This window comes from Felis catus, chromosome C1, assembly GCF_018350175.1.
Source record: "Felis catus isolate Fca126 chromosome C1, F.catus_Fca126_mat1.0, whole genome shotgun sequence".
Classification (NCBI taxonomy): Eukaryota; Metazoa; Chordata; class Mammalia; order Carnivora; family Felidae; genus Felis; species Felis catus.
In genome coordinates, this window is record NC_058375.1 from 31,003,391 (window position 1) to 31,021,910 (window position 18,520).

General features: G+C 42.7%; 1 protein-coding gene across 8 annotated transcripts in view; it reads left to right on the forward strand.

Moving 5' to 3' along the window:
* CAP1 (cyclase associated actin cytoskeleton regulatory protein 1) overlaps positions 1–18,452 on the forward strand; it is a 28,643-nt gene extending 10,191 nt beyond the window's left edge. For 2 of the 8 annotated variants that reach the window (XM_011284711.4, XM_019836735.3), the window contains exons 2-13: positions 5,524–5,645; positions 6,252–6,355; positions 7,776–7,853; positions 9,846–9,989; positions 10,091–10,176; positions 11,511–11,616; positions 12,783–12,960; positions 15,247–15,431; positions 15,869–15,992; positions 16,114–16,196; positions 16,521–16,664; positions 17,263–18,452. In XM_011284711.4, coding sequence (XP_011283013.1) covers positions 5,534–5,645; positions 6,252–6,355; positions 7,776–7,853; positions 9,846–9,989; positions 10,091–10,176; positions 11,511–11,616; positions 12,783–12,960; positions 15,247–15,431; positions 15,869–15,992; positions 16,114–16,196; positions 16,521–16,664; positions 17,263–17,346 — 1,428 coding nt within the window. In that variant the 5' untranslated portion in view covers positions 5,524–5,533 and the 3' untranslated portion in view covers positions 17,347–18,452. Of the gene's footprint in view, positions 1–5,520; positions 5,646–6,251; positions 6,356–7,775; positions 7,854–9,845; positions 9,990–10,090; positions 10,177–11,510; positions 11,617–12,782; positions 12,961–15,246; positions 15,432–15,868; positions 15,993–16,113; positions 16,197–16,520; positions 16,665–17,262 lie in introns of all 8 variants that reach the window. The other 6 variants (XM_045035601.1, XM_045035600.1, XM_019836737.3 and 3 more) reach the window with 3 other exon arrangements.
* Positions 18,453–18,520: the final 68 nt, after the last annotated feature.

The window sequence follows — 18,520 nt, forward strand, 5'->3', positions numbered from 1 at the left end:
CTAAAATTAGGACTGTTTCCCTTTCTGAAGCTTTTATGATGAATGCCTAAATAGTTGGGATTCTGTACATTCATTTATGGAGGCTTACTTTTAGTTATTGGCTATTGTCAATCAGAAGTGGCAAACAGGGACACCTGGGTGGCTCAGTCGGTTAAGCGACCGACTTCGGCTCAGGTCACAATCTCCCGGTTTGTGAGTTCGAGCCCCGCATCAGGCTCTGTGCTGACAGCTCGGAGCCTGGAGCCTGTTTGGATTCTGTGTCTCCTTCTCTCTCTGCCCCTCCCCCACTTGTGCTCTGTTTCTATCAAAAATAAATAAATGTATTGAAAAATTAAAAAAAGAAATGGCAAAGAACAAGATCAGGCAGGGTTATGGTTTTCTACTTTGGCAACTCTAAATTCTTACAGAAAAGCCTTATTTTAAACATTTGCCTTCCAAATATGTGTCATCTAGCCTATGAAAAAATATTGGTCTCCACGGAGAAAATTGAAAGCAGAGAAATTAAAAGCTGCTAATAATGTTAACTGAAGACATGGTGAAGAGCCCTTGAACCCACAATAATGTGCTCAGCAAGCAGTAGGGGCTGGATGCTGTGATGAATTGCATAGTCACTTAATTTCTTAAAAGCCATGTGGAGTGGTGGGAAGAGCCTCAGACTAGGATTCAGAAAATTTGTGTTCATGGCCTAGGTTATCTGCCTCTACCCACTGGTTGTTTCATATCTGGAAAGCTTATTAACTTGAGTTTCTTCATTCTAAAGATGGAGATCAGTATCTTCATACCAGACTCTAGAGAATTATTTTAAGTCTTACAAGCATCAGATTGAGGATGTAAAGCACTTACAACTATAGGGGACTATTTTTAATTACTGTTATATAATCTAATAAGGTTATTTTCTTATGATACTTGGTTTGAAGATCTCAATATCAGTGTGGTGTGTGCCTAAGAAGGTAGCATTTATTTGAAAGATAGGAGTATTTGTAAGATCCTGCAGATAGGCGAAGAGGAAAAAAAAGAAAGGTAAAACAAATCTCCCCAGATTTGTCAGAGAGAGAGAGGAGATAGCCAGACTTGTTTTGAGGGGAGAAAGGTTAAAGAACCTGTAATAACCTACTGTACTTATAGTGCTTACTACATTTATAGTACTGGAATTACAAACACAAGACATGATCCCTCCCTAGGGTGGCTGGTTGCCTATTAACTATTAAATAAATGATTTAAAAAAATTTTTTTTAACGTTTATTTATTTATTTACTTATTTATTATTATTTTTTTTTAATTTTTTTTTCCAATGTTTATTTATTTTTGGGACAGAGAGAGACAGAGCATGAACGGGGGAGGGGCAGAGAGAGAGGGAGACACAGAATCGGAAACAGGCTCCAGGCTCTGAGCCATCAGCCCAGAGCCCGATGCGGGGCTCGAACTCGCGGACCGCGAGATCGTGACCTGGCTGAAGTCGGACGCTTAACCGACTGCGCCACCCAGGCGCCCCATATTAAATAAATGATTTTAAACCTGTATATTAAATGTGTGGTAGAGGTAAGTGAACAGTGTTATGACCAAATTGGAAATGTTTCTTGGAGAGGTGGTACCTTAGCTGAGTCTTAAAAGGCAGTAGGAATTCTAGAGAGGGGGCAGATTAAGAAGGAAAAGCATACCAAACTGGACAGGCTTCCTGGAGAAGGTAGCACTTGAGCTGAATCTTAATAGGCAAGTAGGATTTATGAGATGGAACAGCAGCCAATCAGAGTGGATAGCATGAAGCCTCAGAAATGAGAGAAAGCATGCTTCTTTCTGGAAAATGAAAGTAGTCCTGGGTGACTATAGTGTGTTTAGAAGGGTGTGGTAAGAGATAAAACTAGAGAAGAGCGGTGGGAGATAAAGCTGGACCAGATATGGAAATCCTTATTTGGACTTTACTCTGAATGTCCTGGGGAGTACTGAATGATATTAAATATAAGGCTATCTTAATTACATTTGCATTTGGGAAGGATTATGATGGTAATGTGGAGAATGGATAAACAGGGTGTATTTCTGTAATTAGGGGATACTAGCAAGGAGGTTATTGCAGTAATCTATGAAAAGTCATGAAGACCTGATTTCTGACAGTCAGAATGAAGGCAAAGGCATCTATTCATGAGATAAACAAGATAGAGCCTGTGGATTTTGATAACTGATTAGACTTGGGGGAGAAAGGAATTATTGCTATTTTTCAGGACTGGGTCCAGTACTGCTACATGTATAGTTGACCCTTGAACAACACAGGGGTCGGGGTGCCAACCTTCACCAGTGCAGTCAAAAATCTGTGTATAACTTTTGACTCCTCCCCCCATCCCCACCCCCTCCAATTTAACCACTAATAGTGTACTACTGACCAAAAACCATACTATAAAATAGTTTATTAACACATATTTTGTATGTTATGTATACCATAATACTGTCTTCTTACAATAAGCAAGAAAAGAAATGTTACTAAGAAAATCATAAGGAGGGGTGCCTGGGTGGCTCAGTCAGTCCAACTTGATTTCGGCTCAGGTCATGATATCATGGTTGTGGGATTGAGCCCCACATCAGTGAGGAGCCTGCTTGGGATTCTCTCTCTCCACTCTGCAGGCATACACTTTCTCTCTCTCTCTCTAAAAAATAAATAAACATTTTTTTAAAAAATCATAAGGAAGAGAAAATACATTTACAGTATTGTACAAAATTCCTGTGTAAGTGGATCTGCGCAGATCAAACCTGTGTTCAAGGGTCAAATGTATTTCCCCTTTATTCTCACTTTAGCCCTTTGGATTTTGTACTGTTGTCTCCATTATATAAGTAAAGAAGCTGAGACTCAAAGTTTGCTAACACTCATTAGTCATAGAGCCAATGAGTAGTGTTATTCAAACCCTCAATTATCTGTCTTCTCAAAAGACCATGCTTGTAACCACTATACTGTACGGCCTAGTAGTTCCCGGGTTACTAACTTGGTCAATCAGGTAATTGGTAGTAGTGCTGGATTGCTGAGACAGCGGGGGGTGAGGTGTGGGAAGACCATGAGTTGTTTTTGAGACATTTCAGGTTGAGATCCCTTCGGAATAGCCAGGAGGGGTGTCTAGGTGGAAGCTGGATTTCAAATTATAAATTCCAGAAGAATGGCTTGAGCTGGATATGCTGCTCTGGGAGTTGTTAGTCTCTAGGTGGTTGTGATCATGCCACTCTGGAAGGAGGCTGGATGGTACTGTGATAATGGTAGTTGAAGGCTTGGGAGTGGACATGACCACCTGAAAAATACGAGTATGTGTGTTGGGGCGGAGAATGAGACGCAGTGTGTCTTTTGGTCCCTTCAATTCTGGATATTCTTTCCCATAACATCTCATATTTCACCCCACCTCTACCCAAAACAAAAAACTAAGTACTGTTCTATGTTTGGTTAATGGTAGAATGAGATTACCTATAAATGATAGCTGTATTATCCTTTCACATTCTGTTTAAGTTAGACAGCAATGAAAGCTTACAAATACAAGCGAAATGTGGGAAAAAAGGAACTGAAATCTCATGAAGCTGTATTACTAAGCTGTTAAGATGGTTAGGTGTTCACCAACCCTGGCAGCCATTAGAGACACTTGTACTATGTTTTCCATGTTAACACTGGCCTCAACCTGGAGCATCCATGATATATGAAGGAATATAACCAGTATATCAAATGTGTAGTAGAGATAAGTGTACAATGTTATGTGGTTGTATCTATTTTTTTAACATTTTATTTTTAAGTAATCTCTACACCCAATGTGGGGCTCAAACTCATGACCCCGAGATCAAGAGTTGCATACTCCACTGACCGAGCCAGCCAGGTGCCCCCAGAATGGGTGGTATCTATTAATGGAAGATAGCTTGGGAGTTTATTGCGTTCCTTGCCTTTTCCTCTGGCATTTATAGAGGGTGGCAGATTATATGTGAATCTGTCCCTGGACAGTCAGTAATTTGAGAACTCAGGTGGCGGTGCATAACATGATTGCTTCTAGTCTGCTCCATTTGTGAGTAGAACAGAGACTTGGAGGCTTCTGCTGCTTCTCCAGGCCAGGGAATGAAAAGGTTTATTTGGTTTACCTTCACATTTTTTTCTTTGATTCTTTTTTAAACAACATTCTCTGGTTGGGCTCAGAGAGACCAGAGCCAACACACTGGAAAAAATGGACAGGGATTATGTTGTCTTCCTTACTTTGTCTTGTCAGCTGCTTACCTTGTCCGCAGGGAGGGCAGTATGTTAGATTGAGATAGTCTGACATGACATCTTTGGGGAAATTGTAATTGCTGTGGTCATTTTAGGCAATTTCAAGGGTGTTGGGTTCATTCAGCTTCAGTTACCTGAACTAATTAATGTTTTGAAGTGGAATCTCCCAAGTCAAGGCTTTGACTGAAATGTCACTGGCTGATTTTTATATCACTTATGGTGTCAACCATTTCGTGTGGATGTGTGTTGAAAACATTTAATGATTATGAACTTTCAGAATACTTGTCCCTCTGGAGTTTGGGGATGCTATATTTCAGGTTCATTAACTTCATAAATATTTATTGAACACCTTCTACCTGCCAGGTAGTGGTCTGGATGGTAGAGGATAATAGGCAACAAGCCGGAGAAGTACCTTTCTGTGGTAGAGCTTACTTTCTTTAGGATTTAGACGTTGAATGAGACTAATTTCAGATAAATTAGTACTTGTGAAAGATCTGTAAAAAGCTCTTCTGGATGTGTCTATTTTTCCCTACTGCAAATCTGGATCATACCCATCCTCTTTTGTGAAGCTTGGCTCAAGTGGCAGCTTCTCCATGCTATCCTCTCTTGATTCTTTCAGCTGATGCGCTCTTCCCCTTCCTAAAATTCTGCTATTTTCTGCAACGTTCTTGTGTTATCTTCACATATTTTTTTCTATTTGTAGTTGTTAGGGTACACGTCAAATAACTACTGTCAGACTAAGTTATTGGGGGCAGAATAAATACCCTATTCATCTTGGTTTTCGGCATTCCATATGTGGGCAGCAGGATGTTGCAGGAAAAAAACACTGAATTTAAAGCCAGATGACTGGAACTAAAGTGCTGGCTTTCCTATTAACTAGCTATGTGACAGTAGGTAAGTCATTTAACTTCACCGCAATTACGTTTCCTATCTCTAAAGAGTGTGGTGATTAACCTTCCATTCCTGAGTAGTTGTTGGGAGGCACAAACTGAGATAATATATTGACCATACTGTGTAAATTCTAAATTCTGGCATAAATACTTGGTGTTGTCATAGTAAATATTCAGTAAGTATTTGAATGGGGAAACATTCGCTTTCAGTGAACACCTTTTCCTGGGTAGCTCTCTTGCTTAATGAGGTCTTGATGATTTTGCAAATATGTTCATCTGTTTTTCATCTGGTTTTATTATTAAATGATTCTGTTCTTCCGAATTGGCATCTTCTTCACCCCGTGAGTATTCTGTCTTTTCTCCTTAGGTGCTATGTACTATTGACAATAACAAGTGACATGTGATCTCCTTTAGCAGGTCGTACATTATGGCTGACATGCAAAATCTGGTAGAAAGATTGGAGAGGGCAGTGGGCCGCCTGGAGGCAGTATCCCATGCCTCTGACATGCACTGTGGCTATGGAGACAGTGCTCCAAAAGGTAAGCAATATGCAGCACAGCAGAATACTTTGAATGAAGACTCTGTCTTGGCCTGAAATTTTTCTGTCATAGGGTATTCTCTCCCTTGGAGCTAACTTCCCAAAATGCTTAATCTGCTAAGTTCATCGCCTGTGAACAGATAAGAGAGGAAGTGACTTGTGCAGGGAGGCCTGTGGTTATTTTAACATAAGAACTTCCTGCTTGTGTGATATTTCCTGTTCTTTCTTTAGCAAAATGACTCTAGTGTAAGTCGAGTGACAAGTGATATTAAAACTCTGTCCAAATGATTGGCAAATTAGCCATTTTGTATATGCACCAAATGAATCATAGAATGTTAGAGCTAAAAGGGAGATTGGGGTTTTTTTGTTTTTGTTTTTGTTTTTCATTTTAATTTTATAGATAAAGTCAAGCTCGAGGAGGAAAAGGAACTTAGGGTCACACAGGCAGTTAGTGGTGGTACTGAAACTAGAACCCAGGTTTCCGGACTCATGTTCCAGTATTCTGTTTACTGTATTACCTTGCTTCTCCACTTTCATGTGGAAGTGCTTTTTAAAAATCATCTTTCTGGTGCATGACTGATCCTTTGTGGTGTGTGTCTCTCTCTAGCAGGAGCAGCTCCATATGTGCAAGCATTTGACTCACTGCTTACCGGTCCTGTGGCAGAGTACCTGAAGATCAGTAAAGAGATTGGGGGAGATGTGCAGAAACATGTAAGGATGTATTGCCCCTTTTCCCCCTCTTTTAAGGACTGCTGGTGGTCTTCAAATCCAACTCCTTCTTGGTTTAAGAGTCCCTTGGCTCCTTCTCTTTTACCTTCACTGAGGAGCTCACTCCAGGCACTGGAACAGTTCCTCAGATTTTTCCAGGCCCTCTGCTTTGATCACATTTACTGTGTGGGCTTCTTTTATGCAGGTAACTTGCTTGGCGCATAAACTATGGCTTGGTTCATCTCTATAGTGAGAACATTCTACCATTCTGATCCCAACATGTTATATAACCAAGCCTAGGGTGGCTTATGCAAAGGAGTCATAGTCATGACTTAGCGTTTATAAAACTATGCTCGATAGTTATTAGTTATGCTAATGTGAGTTATTTTCACACTTAGCTCACAGCAGGAATGTGAAGTAGGCAGTGACAGGTGCCTCTCCACCCACCTCCCTTCATATGCTGCCACCTACATCGTCACCACCCCCACACTCACATATATATTCTGTATCTTTCTTTGGGACCCAGAATCTTTCTCCTAGTCCTGAATGGTCCTCTGTAAGCAATAACCATGTTTAGGATCTTCCTGACCCTTCAGCAAGACTAGTTGCTTGATCTTTGGAAGGTCTATTTTGAGCCTCTCCTGTGCCATCTGTTGGCAGTGGTGTTAGCTCTAGTGAGTGGGACTGGGACTTAGATACAAGAGTGGGGGCTTGCATTTTTTACTTTATGCAGTTTGTCACATTTAAAAGATTTAAAAACATGTATCACGTACACGTTCTAAAAATGCAAATCTAGAAAAAACAGGTTACCTTATTTGAAATTTTCTATTTAGATAGTGCCTGTAGACTTATGTTTCTTAAACTCCTTTGACCATGACGGTCAGGAAGAAAAAATGTATTTGTGACTGAGTCAGAAGCTTCACAAAGCAGTCTTACCTACTTGCATGGCACTCTTTTTTTTTTTTTTTTTTTTTAAATCTGTGAATGGGTCATGACCCAACCTTTGAGAAATAGCTATAACCTAAAGGAGTAAATACCTTGGGAATTTGGGCATCAATTTGGCCTTTGCCTTGACTTCCACCTCTAGTTTTTGAGACAAGAGCCTTTTTGGTGATGTGAGACAAGAGGGATTTTTCAGTGCCCTTCATATCGCACTTCGTGTACAGTTGCTAACTCGATTTCATCTAAAGCTGACCCTAATTGCCTTCATTTCCCGGATATGTATCCCTGATTGGTTGCCACGGGAACGGTGGTACCTGTAATCCTTCTGCCACTCCCTGGAAGTGGAGTACCTGAGGAAAGCAACAGGAAGTTCCCGGGTTGCTACCAGACTACATGGAAGTGGAGGTTTCGGGTTCTTCTTATCAGGACCCTCTCCAGTTATAATGTGGCGAGAATAACTGATTCTTCACCTTTCCGGCAGGCGGAGATGGTTCACACGGGCCTGAAGTTGGAGCGAGCTCTCTTGGTTACAGCCTCTCAGTGTCAGCAGCCAGCAGGTGTAAGTTCACTGCTACTTGGTTTCCTTGTGGCTTGATGCTCAGGATGGGTTGAGAGGTTTCTGCCAAGTACGACGACATGCTAAAATAGACCCTCAGCCTCGCGTGCGTTCACACCAAGTCCCAGAAGTAGTCAGACTTAAAGTGCCATATTCGAATGTGCCATTCAGTATTTACTGGATTCTACTGTTTTTTTCCCCCCATCCTTTTTACTTGGGACTGTAGTTACTCCTGGACTTCGCTGCTTCTCTCAATAGACAGCCTTTTTTAACCTCTTGGCTGAGGCCAAATTCATCATATTGTCCCGTAAGCTCTTGGGTCAGAGAGTAGTTCTCTTGCTTCACTGTGACTGGGCTTTAGTAATGCTGCTGTGGAGACCCTAAAACTCCTAAAGTACTGCTTCTTCCCTCATCTTTCCGTGGTGGAGATCTCCCTTGAAGTGTACTCCTACCTCAAAATTTTATGCTACCAAGGTGTGAGAATCAATTAGAGGAAATAGATTTTTCTCACAACCAAACATTTTAGTTTTGTTCTATTTCTTTGTTTTTTAAGTGTTTATTTATTTTTGAGAGAAAGAGACAGAGTGAGTGAGCGTGCACGCGCTCCAGGGGGCATGGGTGCAGAGAGAGAGAGAGAATCCCAAGCAGGCTCCACACTGTCAGTGCAGAGCCTGACATGGGGCTCAGTCTCACGAACCATGAGATCATGACCCGAGCCGAAACCAAGAGTCAGATGCTTAACTGACCGAGCCACCCGGGTGTCCCTATTTCTTCTTTAGGCATTTGGCTTTCCGTGGCAGAGAGGTAACGAAGCAGGTCTTCCTGCGACTCTTGTGTGTAAAACCCCTGGACCCTCAGCATGCCTAAATAATATAAAAATAGTTTAAGATAATGTTAAATATATTAGACTTGAATTCTTAATCTGTCTTGAATGGTTAAGGCATTTTTTCGAAACCTTTTCTCCAAACCCGCACTTTCCACAACAAATCAGGCAGCTGAGACACAATTATATTTCCCTTGTTCTAGACTAGGGATTGATAAACTACAGCCTGCAGGCCAAATCTAGCCTGCCATCTAGTTTGTAAGTGAAAGATTTTTGGAACACAGCCATGCCCATTCTTTCAAGTATTGTCTGTTGCTGCTTTATGCACTATAATGGCAGAGTTGAGAAACTGTAGCAGAGACCATATGTCCTGCAAAGACTGAAATAGTCACTGTGTGGCTCTGTAGAGAAAGTTTGCGGACTCCTGTGTTACACTGTTTTCATGCTGTGATCTGAGAATTGCAATGTTCAGGAAACTGAGCTTTGGAGAAAGGGTAAAATATGGAAACACAGGATTCATCCATTTTGCTAAGCTGCCAGCTCAAATGCCAAGCCCTCTATTTGCATTTGGTTCATCAGATCTCTGCTCAGCAGCTGCTATATAGCTAGCAATGTGTGAGGGTTGTAAAGATTATAAAAGAAGGCTGAGACAAAGCCCTGGTATTTGAAAAGTTAATGAGAAATTTTGAAAAACATACTCACGTGGATCCACTAATAGTTTGTGTTGGTGCATGATAAGGTGCCAAAATTGGTTATGCTGACAATAAGTGCTATAGGAGGCCAGTGTGGCTGGAGTTGAAGGGCTGTTCCTGATGAAGTATAAGGAATATTTGGATAAAAAGAAAAAGAAGAGACCATTGTGAGTAAAGGCTCAGAAATGAGATAGTATCTCCTACTAGTGGGACAGAAAAGAGACCAGTGGCTGAAGTGGTAGAATTTTGTGGTATAGATGAAGTAAGGGTCCTGATCATGAAGAGCCACCAGATCTAGCCTGAGGAGGGTGAGGTGAGGAGCAGTGTTTTAGCCATATGAATCTGTGCAGGATGAGTACAAAGTTTATTTGGGTGTTCATTATACAGCCCATGAATTCTTGCCTGCAAGGTCTGAGTTGACAAACGCGTAAAGCTTTTGTGGAAAGACTAACCTGAATCTTCCCCTGCATCTCTTCCTAGAATAAACTTTCGGATTTGTTGGCACCCATCTCCGAGCAGATCCAAGAAGTGGTAACCTTCCGGGAGAAGAACCGAGGCAGCAAGTTGTTCAACCACCTGTCAGCTGTCAGCGAAAGTATCCAGGCCCTGGGTTGGGTGGCTGTGGTGAGCAGCGCAGCTTCCTCGGGAGGGAAGGGATGGAATGAAAGAGGTAAGGGGACATGGCTGGAGAGGCTCTGAGTCACTGACCACTGCTATTTCTCTAGGCTCCCAAGCCTGGTCCCTATGTGAAAGAAATGAATGATGCTGCCATGTTTTATACAAACCGAGTCCTCAAGGAATACAAAGATGTGTAAGTCCAGCCTTTTCTTAAGGGGTACAGGACACGTCAGCTGATTACTTGCCGGAGTAGCATTTGGGGGTTAAGGCTGTTGTGTTGGTTCTCCATCCCAGGGCTGCTTTCTCAGAAGTTTTATAGATACTGGCTTATAGAGGCTGCATCTGCAAGCAGGAAGTGTTTCTCCTTTCACTTCTGCTTTTTCTCCAAAGGGTTTGTAGAGCCCCTTTTAGTCTTCTCATCCTTACCCTTCCAGGTTTAGGAAGTTTTGCTGGAGATAAAATGGACAAATGCCCTTTAATTTGCCTGTTTAGACAAGGTAGATTTTGTTCCTTTGTTGAGAATTTCTAACTGGCTTAGGGACAAAAGGTTCGGTAAGATTTATTCGGAAATCACCCTGACTATTCGCGTAGTCAGGTAAAGTGAGAAGGCAGCTGTCTGGTGAAGCACGTGTATCATGTAAGAGAAGGGGAGTCTCTGTATGTCTAACCACATATGTTCACCAGTCCTAACTGACTTCTCCATTGCTGGTTTTGAGCTGGAGGGACTGCAGGCAGCTATCACTCCGCTGCATAATTACCCAAACCCTTCCTTTCTTCTGTCAGTCATCAGTCAACCAACATTTGTCGAGTAACTACTGTGAAGGAATGTGTGTGTGTGAAATAGGTCTCAGAACACCAGGCACTTCCTTGATCCCTCCTTTCAGCAACCTGGAGTTAAGCATCGCAGTGTTTTGACTTAACCTGCCTTTAAACTCCACACTTCACAGTTGAGCAAATTAGGTCTTATGATAAATAGGCATAAAGTCTTCTAATATATAAGAAGAACCCTAATTCAGTGCTCTTTCTATAATCTAATGCTGATTGTTTCCTCCAGGGAAGTTTTAAATTTTTGGTGGGAGGGGCATACTTTGACATAAGGCACTGTGGTATAAGGCAGGTGAGTTTCTTGAAGTCCTAGAGTTCCACAGTGATGTGCAAGGGACCTTCTATCATATAGCTTCATGCACAGAATGCCTGCTTTTGTTAGTTTTGTATATTAGGTTCTCCCTAAGGTATACTTTGAAAAATATGGTTTTGTTATACTTAAAAAAGTTTGAAGAATACTGCTATAAGAGATAGAAAGAGATATAATCTGGAGTCCCTATCCTAATGGACTTTAGTCTAATTAGGGTAATAGCATAAGTTAAAAAAAAAGAAAAGTAAAGCTCAGTTGTGATAGAAAAGCTGCCATTGAGCAAAACCACACCACAGGTGGGAGGATATGAGTTCACAGATAGGAGGGGTTCTGGAATCACTATGGTAATGTGCCCTGACTGTCTGTGGTGAGTTTCTCTTTAATTCTCCTAGTGATAAGAAGCACGTGGACTGGGTCAAAGCTTACTTGAGTATATGGACAGAGCTACAGGCTTACATTAAGGAGTTCCATACCACTGGACTGGCCTGGAGCAAAACGGTTAGTGAGACTTTCTTCCCTCCCTCTATCCCTCCAGGACAGGGGTCCACAAGTTTCTTAGACTTTGGTGCTACCAAGGTCCAAGAAGGAATGCTAGTCTTTACAGTGGAGAGTAGAAAGAAAAGGGGAGAAAAAAGAAAAGTGTGAAGAAAGCAAGGGTCAGAGAAGAATATCCAATTCTATTCAGTTTCAGTACACATGGGTCAGAGATAGTGATTGGGCTGGAGGGGAGCCAGAAGAATGAATTACATTATTGCAACCCTCCAGACGCTTAAAAATAGAGACAGAAAACCCCTAAATACAAGTCAACAAGTAAAATACTGTGATAAAGATATAGACGACAGAGTAAGAGGGAGTGTGAGTCTCACTGGAAGAGATTGTACTTTTAACAGGTGTTCTCTGATCTGGGACATTGCAAATAGAGAATAGTGAGAAGTGGGAGAAATGGGAATACTGGCAAACGGCATAGATTAAACCGAGTACATGTAGAGTAAATGTACAGATTGGTCATCTCTGGCTTCAGTTGAAGGAGAGAGTCAGATTTTTAGGATAAAAGGCTGGAAAGGAAGGTTGATTGTGACTTTTGAGCAAGAGAGTAATAACGATCAGACTTGTCCTTGACAGAGTCTCAGTATATAGGTTAGGGGTAAGGGCTCCTGCTCAGACCATGGAGGTGCTGATGGTGCTAGGAGCTGGTACAGAAGAATTTGCAGAAGCTATAAAAGGTAATAGGTTTGATGAGCTTGAGGGTGTTAGACTCAAGAAGATTGAAGAGTCAAGCTTGGATGGCAATGTCTTTTACTGAAATAGAAACAAGGGGGTGATTGTACAGGTAGAGGAGCAGGCAGGAGATGATGACATCAGCCTTGGACTTGTTGAGGCTGAGGTACTGGTGACACACGAAGTTGATTTGCAAAACTGTGGGTTAGAGCTGGAATCGGGTAGAGGCTAAAGGAATGATGTGAAAGTTGAAAAATGGAGCTGAATTGGATCTTTGGGAAAGGGTAAGAGGGAATAAAACCCTTTTGGGTGTGGATAGGGAGCATGAATCCTAGCGTCAAGGGCTACAGTGGGTACCCCGTGTCCTAGGACATGTGTAGGACCCTACTGGGAATGGTACAGAAGGGAAGAGATCATGGCTGTGTTACCTGCCCTTATTGTTCCAGGGGCCTGTGGCAAAAGAACTGAGTGGATTGCCATCTGGACCTTCTGCTGGATCGGGTCCTCCTCCTCCCCCACCAGGCCCACCTCCCCCACCAGTCCCCACCAGTTCTGGCTCAGATGAGTCTGCTTCCCGCTCAGCACTGTTTGCGCAGATTAATCAGGGGGAGAGCATCACACATGGTAAGTGAATATTTTGGCAAGAAGAGTTGGTACAGTAAGTTGTTTGGGCCTGATCTGATCAACTAGAGACCTGATGGTCTGTAAAAACAGAACCCTGGTTTGTGTATGGGAGAATTCATTTGGGTGTCACTGTCCTTCAAGTTGCCCAAAGGGACATAAAGCTGGCTTAAATGGAAATTGAAAGTGGGTGATTATAGTTGGGGGAAGCCCTCTGCCCCATAAGCAGATGACTTAATATTAAGTGGCATATATAGAGTACCCTAGTATGCCAAGGCATGGTGCTGGCAGTTCACCCTAGAGCCTTTTCTGTGTTACCACATGCTTTCTTTGGGAAGTCATCCTGGGGGTGGAGAGGGGGGCATATATTAGTCATGGAAATTTGCATAAGAATTACCAATATTGGGGGGTGCCTGGGTGGCTCGGTTGGTTAAGCATCCAACTTTGACTCAGGTCATGATATCACAGTTCATGAGTTTGAGCCCCGCATTGGGCTCTGTGTTTGACAGTGCGGAGCCTGCTTCGGATCCTTTGTCTCCCTCTCTCTCTGCCCCTCCCCAGCTCTTAACACTTTCTCTCTCTCAAAAATAAACATTAGGGGCGCCTGGGTGGCTCAGTCGGTTAAGCGACCGACTTTGGCTCAGGTCATGATCTCACAGTCCGTGAGTTCGAGCCCTGCGTCGGGCTCTGTGCTGACAGCTCAGAGCCTGGAGCCTGCTTCAGATTCTGTGTCTCCCTCTCTCTCTGACCCTCCCCTGTTCATGCTCTGTCTCTCTCTGTCTCAAAAATAAATAAAATTTAAAAAAAATAAAAAATAAAAACATTAAAAAAAAATAAATATAATTACCAATGTCAGGATAGAGAAAGTTGACACCCTTATATATAGAAGGTGGAAGTCTAAATTATACAGCCCTCTTCTAGGAATCTACCCGTAAAAATATCTAAAATAAAGACCAACTACTGTATATTATTTGCAGTAACTAAAAATGGTATAACAACCTAAATATCCAACAGTAAGAGAAATGGTTAACTGTGGCATATCCTCTTAATGGAATACTAAGCAGCCATTAATTAATGCCTTTCTTTACAGGGAACCATGCAGTGTTTAAGAAAAAATCTAGTACTTATACTGCAGCCACAGGGAGTAGTGGAGCTGAAAGGGCCAGTCAGTATTCGTTAAATAAATTGGGCCATATTTAAGAGGAAGACATTTATCTGCCTACAGTGGGAAGGTGATAGTGGAATCTGCTCCTTAAAAAAAAAAATTTTTTTTTTTTTTTTTTTTTTTTTTTAAAGAAACTAGGTTAGGGGCCCCTGAGTGACTCAGTTGGTTACGTGTCCAACTCTTGATTTTGGCTCAGGTCGTGATCTCATGGTTCTTAGGACTGAGTCCCATGTTGGGCTCTGTGCTGAAAGCGCAGAGCCTGCCTGGGATTCTCTCTCCCTCTCTGTCTGCCCCTCCCCGCCAATACATAAACAAACATAAAAAAAAAAAACTGCAGGTTAACATGAGAAAGTTTTTTTAAAAGATTTTTTTTTCAACGTTTATTTATTTTTGGGACAGAGAGAGACAGAGCATGAACGGGGGAGGGGCAGAGAGAGAGGGAGACACAGAATCGGAAACAGGCTCCAGGCTCTGAGCCATCAGCCCAGAGCCTGACGCGGGGCTCGAACTCCCGGACCGCGAGATCGTGACCTGGCTGAAGTTGGACGCTTAACCGACTGCGCCACCCAGGCGCCCCGAGAAAGTTTTTTTAAATGTTAACTCGTTAAACCAAACTTGTTAACAGTGTACATAGTTATAACCAAATAAAAAACGTTTATCAATAGGAAAACTGGTGGAAGGAGATTTCAAATGCAAACCCTGAGTAGGAGGTGCGGTAGGTTAGCTGTGGGTGAGGTTTCTTTCCTTTTACCAAATTTGCTTTACTATCACGTATTTTTTCTTCTTTTGCTCTAAAAACTGTACATATTTTGTGAATACATATTTGGTGTATGTCTTTCTAGATCTTTTTCTGTGCATTCATATATCCTTTCCTCCCATATGCACATAGTCTGTATTTTATTTTATTTTTTAATGCCACTGTATAATCGTACCTTGGGGTAGAAGGGAAATTCTAAAAGTGCTTCTCCAAAACCTTTGTTTAAGAGAACATCTCAGAGCCCTGGCTTTTGACTTTTTGTTAAGTTTTTGTTAAGGCAGTTAATTCTGAGAACAGAAGTTGGTTACTGCCTCAGCCCAAAGCCGTGGTACGAAGGATGGGCACAAGGCAGCTGTTGTTCTTACAGCCCTGAAACATGTATCTGATGACATGAAGACTCACAAGAACCCTGCCCTGAAGGCTCAGAGTGGTCCAGTACGAAGTGGCCCCAAACCATTCTCTGCACCTAAACCAGGAGTCAGCCCGTCCCCCAAACCAACCACAAAGAAGGAGCCACCTGTACTTGAACTGGAGGGCAAGAAGTGGAGAGTGGTGAGTTAAAAATACCAGGACTGGTTTGCTGTTAAGGTCCGACTTTGCCTCAGGTCACGATCTCACAGTCTGTGAGTTGAACCCCACGTTGGGCTCTGTGCTGACAGCTCAGAACCTGGATCCTGCTTCAGATTCTGTGTCTCCTTCTCTCTCCGCCTCTTCCCTGTTTTTTTTTTTTTTTCTGTCTCTCCCTTGCTGTTTTTCTCTGTCTCTCAAAAGTAAATGTTAAAAAAAAAAAAAAAAAAAAAAATATATATATATATATATATATATATACACATACATACACACATACATATACGTAAATGTATATGGAGCACAGCCAGATGAGTGCAGGGTCTTGGGTTAGAGTACAAGAACAGAAGTTTGGGATAGCCTGTTTTGGGGGGTAGTGTGTATTAGTGATGACATTCCTAAAAGCGGTATCTCTTTAACAGGAAAATCAGGAGAATGTTTCCAACCTGGTAATTGATGACACAGAGCTGAAACAGGTGGCTTACATATACAAGTGTGTCAATACAACATTGCAAATCAAGGGCAAAATTAACTCCATTACAGTAGGTGAGTTTTTGTCAGTCCTAGGCTCCGTCCTAGAGCCTGAGAGAGCTGGAACCATATCTACCCTGTTCCTAAAGGTTGTTAAATTTAAAGTTCTATTGACCTGCTCCCTTTCTTCTCCTAGACAACTGTAAGAAACTCGGTCTGGTGTTCGATGACGTGGTGGGCATTGTGGAGATAATCAATAGTAGAGATGTCAAAGTTCAGGTAACTTGATATCTTGGCTCCTTCCTTTGGCCCCTGAGGAATTAATTGAAAGACATGGCTGACCCACAGATGTTGCTGTGGTGGGAATCTGATTCTACTGAGTCTGTAAGCTGAGCTGCTTTGGTGGCAGGAGAGGAGTTGGCTTTTACAGCGAGGCCTTTTCCAGCACCCATCCCAACCCACCTCTAGTATCCGGTGTCTGCTGTGCACTTGTGAGCCTTTCATGTAGTTGCTGAATCACGTGAAACAGTGAAAGCTTCTTCCTGAAACTTCCTGTTGTTCTCCACAGCTACTGGGACTCAGCACTTTGGGTTTTCTCTGCAGGTAATGGGTAAAGTGCCAACCATTTCCATCAACAAAACAGATGGCTGCCATGTTTACCTGAGCAAGAATTCCCTGGATTGCGAGATAGTCAGTGCCAAATCTTCTGAGATGAATGTCCTCATTCCTACAGAAGGCGGTGACTTTGTAAGTTCCTTGATCTCTTTGGTAGTATGATCTCAGAACGGGGGACTGAAGATCACTTGCGCTGGAGAAGGCTGGTTCATGGTCATTCGGTACTGAGTGGGTCCAACCTAGCAATACGCACCTCGAGCAGCCATAAGTATGAGGTAGTCACATGAAGTAGAGCTCCAGGTTGAGCAGATGCTCAGGTAGCAAAAAGGAATGGGACGGAGTCATCGCCCCCTATTGGACTGGCGCCGCGAAGTCCTGTACCTGCTCACTGTGCCTCACAGGTGTAACTGTCTAAGATTGCTGATTCAGGAACAGTAGGAAACAAACTTAAACCTCTGTCTGGCTGGCTTTGGAGCCTTTGTTCTCATTCCTACACCGCTCCTCCGGGACGGCGATGGCAGGGTGGCAGGTAGTGGGAGATGTGGTGCTGCTGGTTACAGAGCCAGGCTGTTTACTGGCGGTTCAGTTTCACTCTCAGGACCGCCTTGTTGCTCTAATAGTTTAGTGGAAGCAAGCATTGAGAGAAAAGTGTAAGATTTAACCCCAGCTTCTTTTGGAGCTTGGACTTGGGATTTCAACCCATTTTGTTTGTTTGTTTGTTTGTTTCCAGAATGAATTCCCAGTCCCTGAGCAGTTCAAGACCCTATGGAACGGGCAGAAGTTGGTCACCACAGTGACAGAAATTGCTGGATAAGCGAAGTGCCACTGGGTTCTTTGCCCTCTCCCTCACACCGTGGGATAAATCTGTATCAAGACGGTTCTTTTCTAGATTTCCTCTACCTTTCTGCTCTTAAACCGCTTCTCTGCTCTGAGAAGCACAGCTACCTGCCTTCACTGAAATATACCTCAGGCTGAGATTTGGGTGGGAGAGCAGGTCAGTTGATCTTCTGCGGGAAGGTGCGGCTTTTCCCTGTCAGCTCAACCACACCACCAGTCCATTCTTAAGGAACTGCACACCAGGACTGCTGTGTTTTAGCTTTCAGCCTTTGGGGGTTATTTGACCAACAAACAGTCATTTGGGAAGAATAAAGCGGTCCCCAGGAAGGAACAGATCAGAATGTTCACGCAAGTTCATCTTTTTCTAACAATGCCCACGAAGGTAGCAGAGGCTGGTGTGATTCTAGCTGGTTCTTCTAACCAAACTAACTTTTCACTGTTGACAGGTGAGGCAGGGGTTGCACTGGACCAAAGGCTGAAGCCTGGCCATCTAGCATTCCGAGCAAAATTGATTCCTGTAGGCATTCCTTTTATTCTGCATTCCATCCTGGGTCTGCCTGAACCTGAGAGAGTAGGTTGTCCTGTATCGGCCGCTGGGCAGAGCCCTGCACCCAGGCCAGTTAAAGGAGTCTTGGACCCTTTCTTTCACTGGGATCCCTGCCCAGCACCTTCCTACAGAGACGACTTAAACAAAAACAAAACAAGACAAAACAAACAAGGAAACTGCACCATTCCAAGGAATCTGGAATTCCTTCCTTCTTCCATGCTAGGTGCCTGCCCTCCGTCTTCACTGCCTCCTTTGCCCTGTCATGCCCAACTGCTTTTGGTTTCTGTCCAGGCACCTGAACAAAGGACTAAAATCTCCACTGCAGCCTGGTTTTAGGTCTTGTGTAAGAATCTTGCACAGCATTGCTCATGTAAATTACAGTTTTTCTCTCTAGGACACTTACCAAAATATGCAACTTTTTTTGGTGGGAAGAGAGATTGTCCTGTGACTTCTACCCATTTCCTGAGGCCTGTGGAAATAAACCTTTATGTACTTAAAGTTATACAGAAAATAGAATAAAATTAATACCAAACTTGCTTAGTATTTACTGGTGGTATTTGCTGTATAGAGATGAATACTTTTTTTGAAGTAAACTCCACCCCCA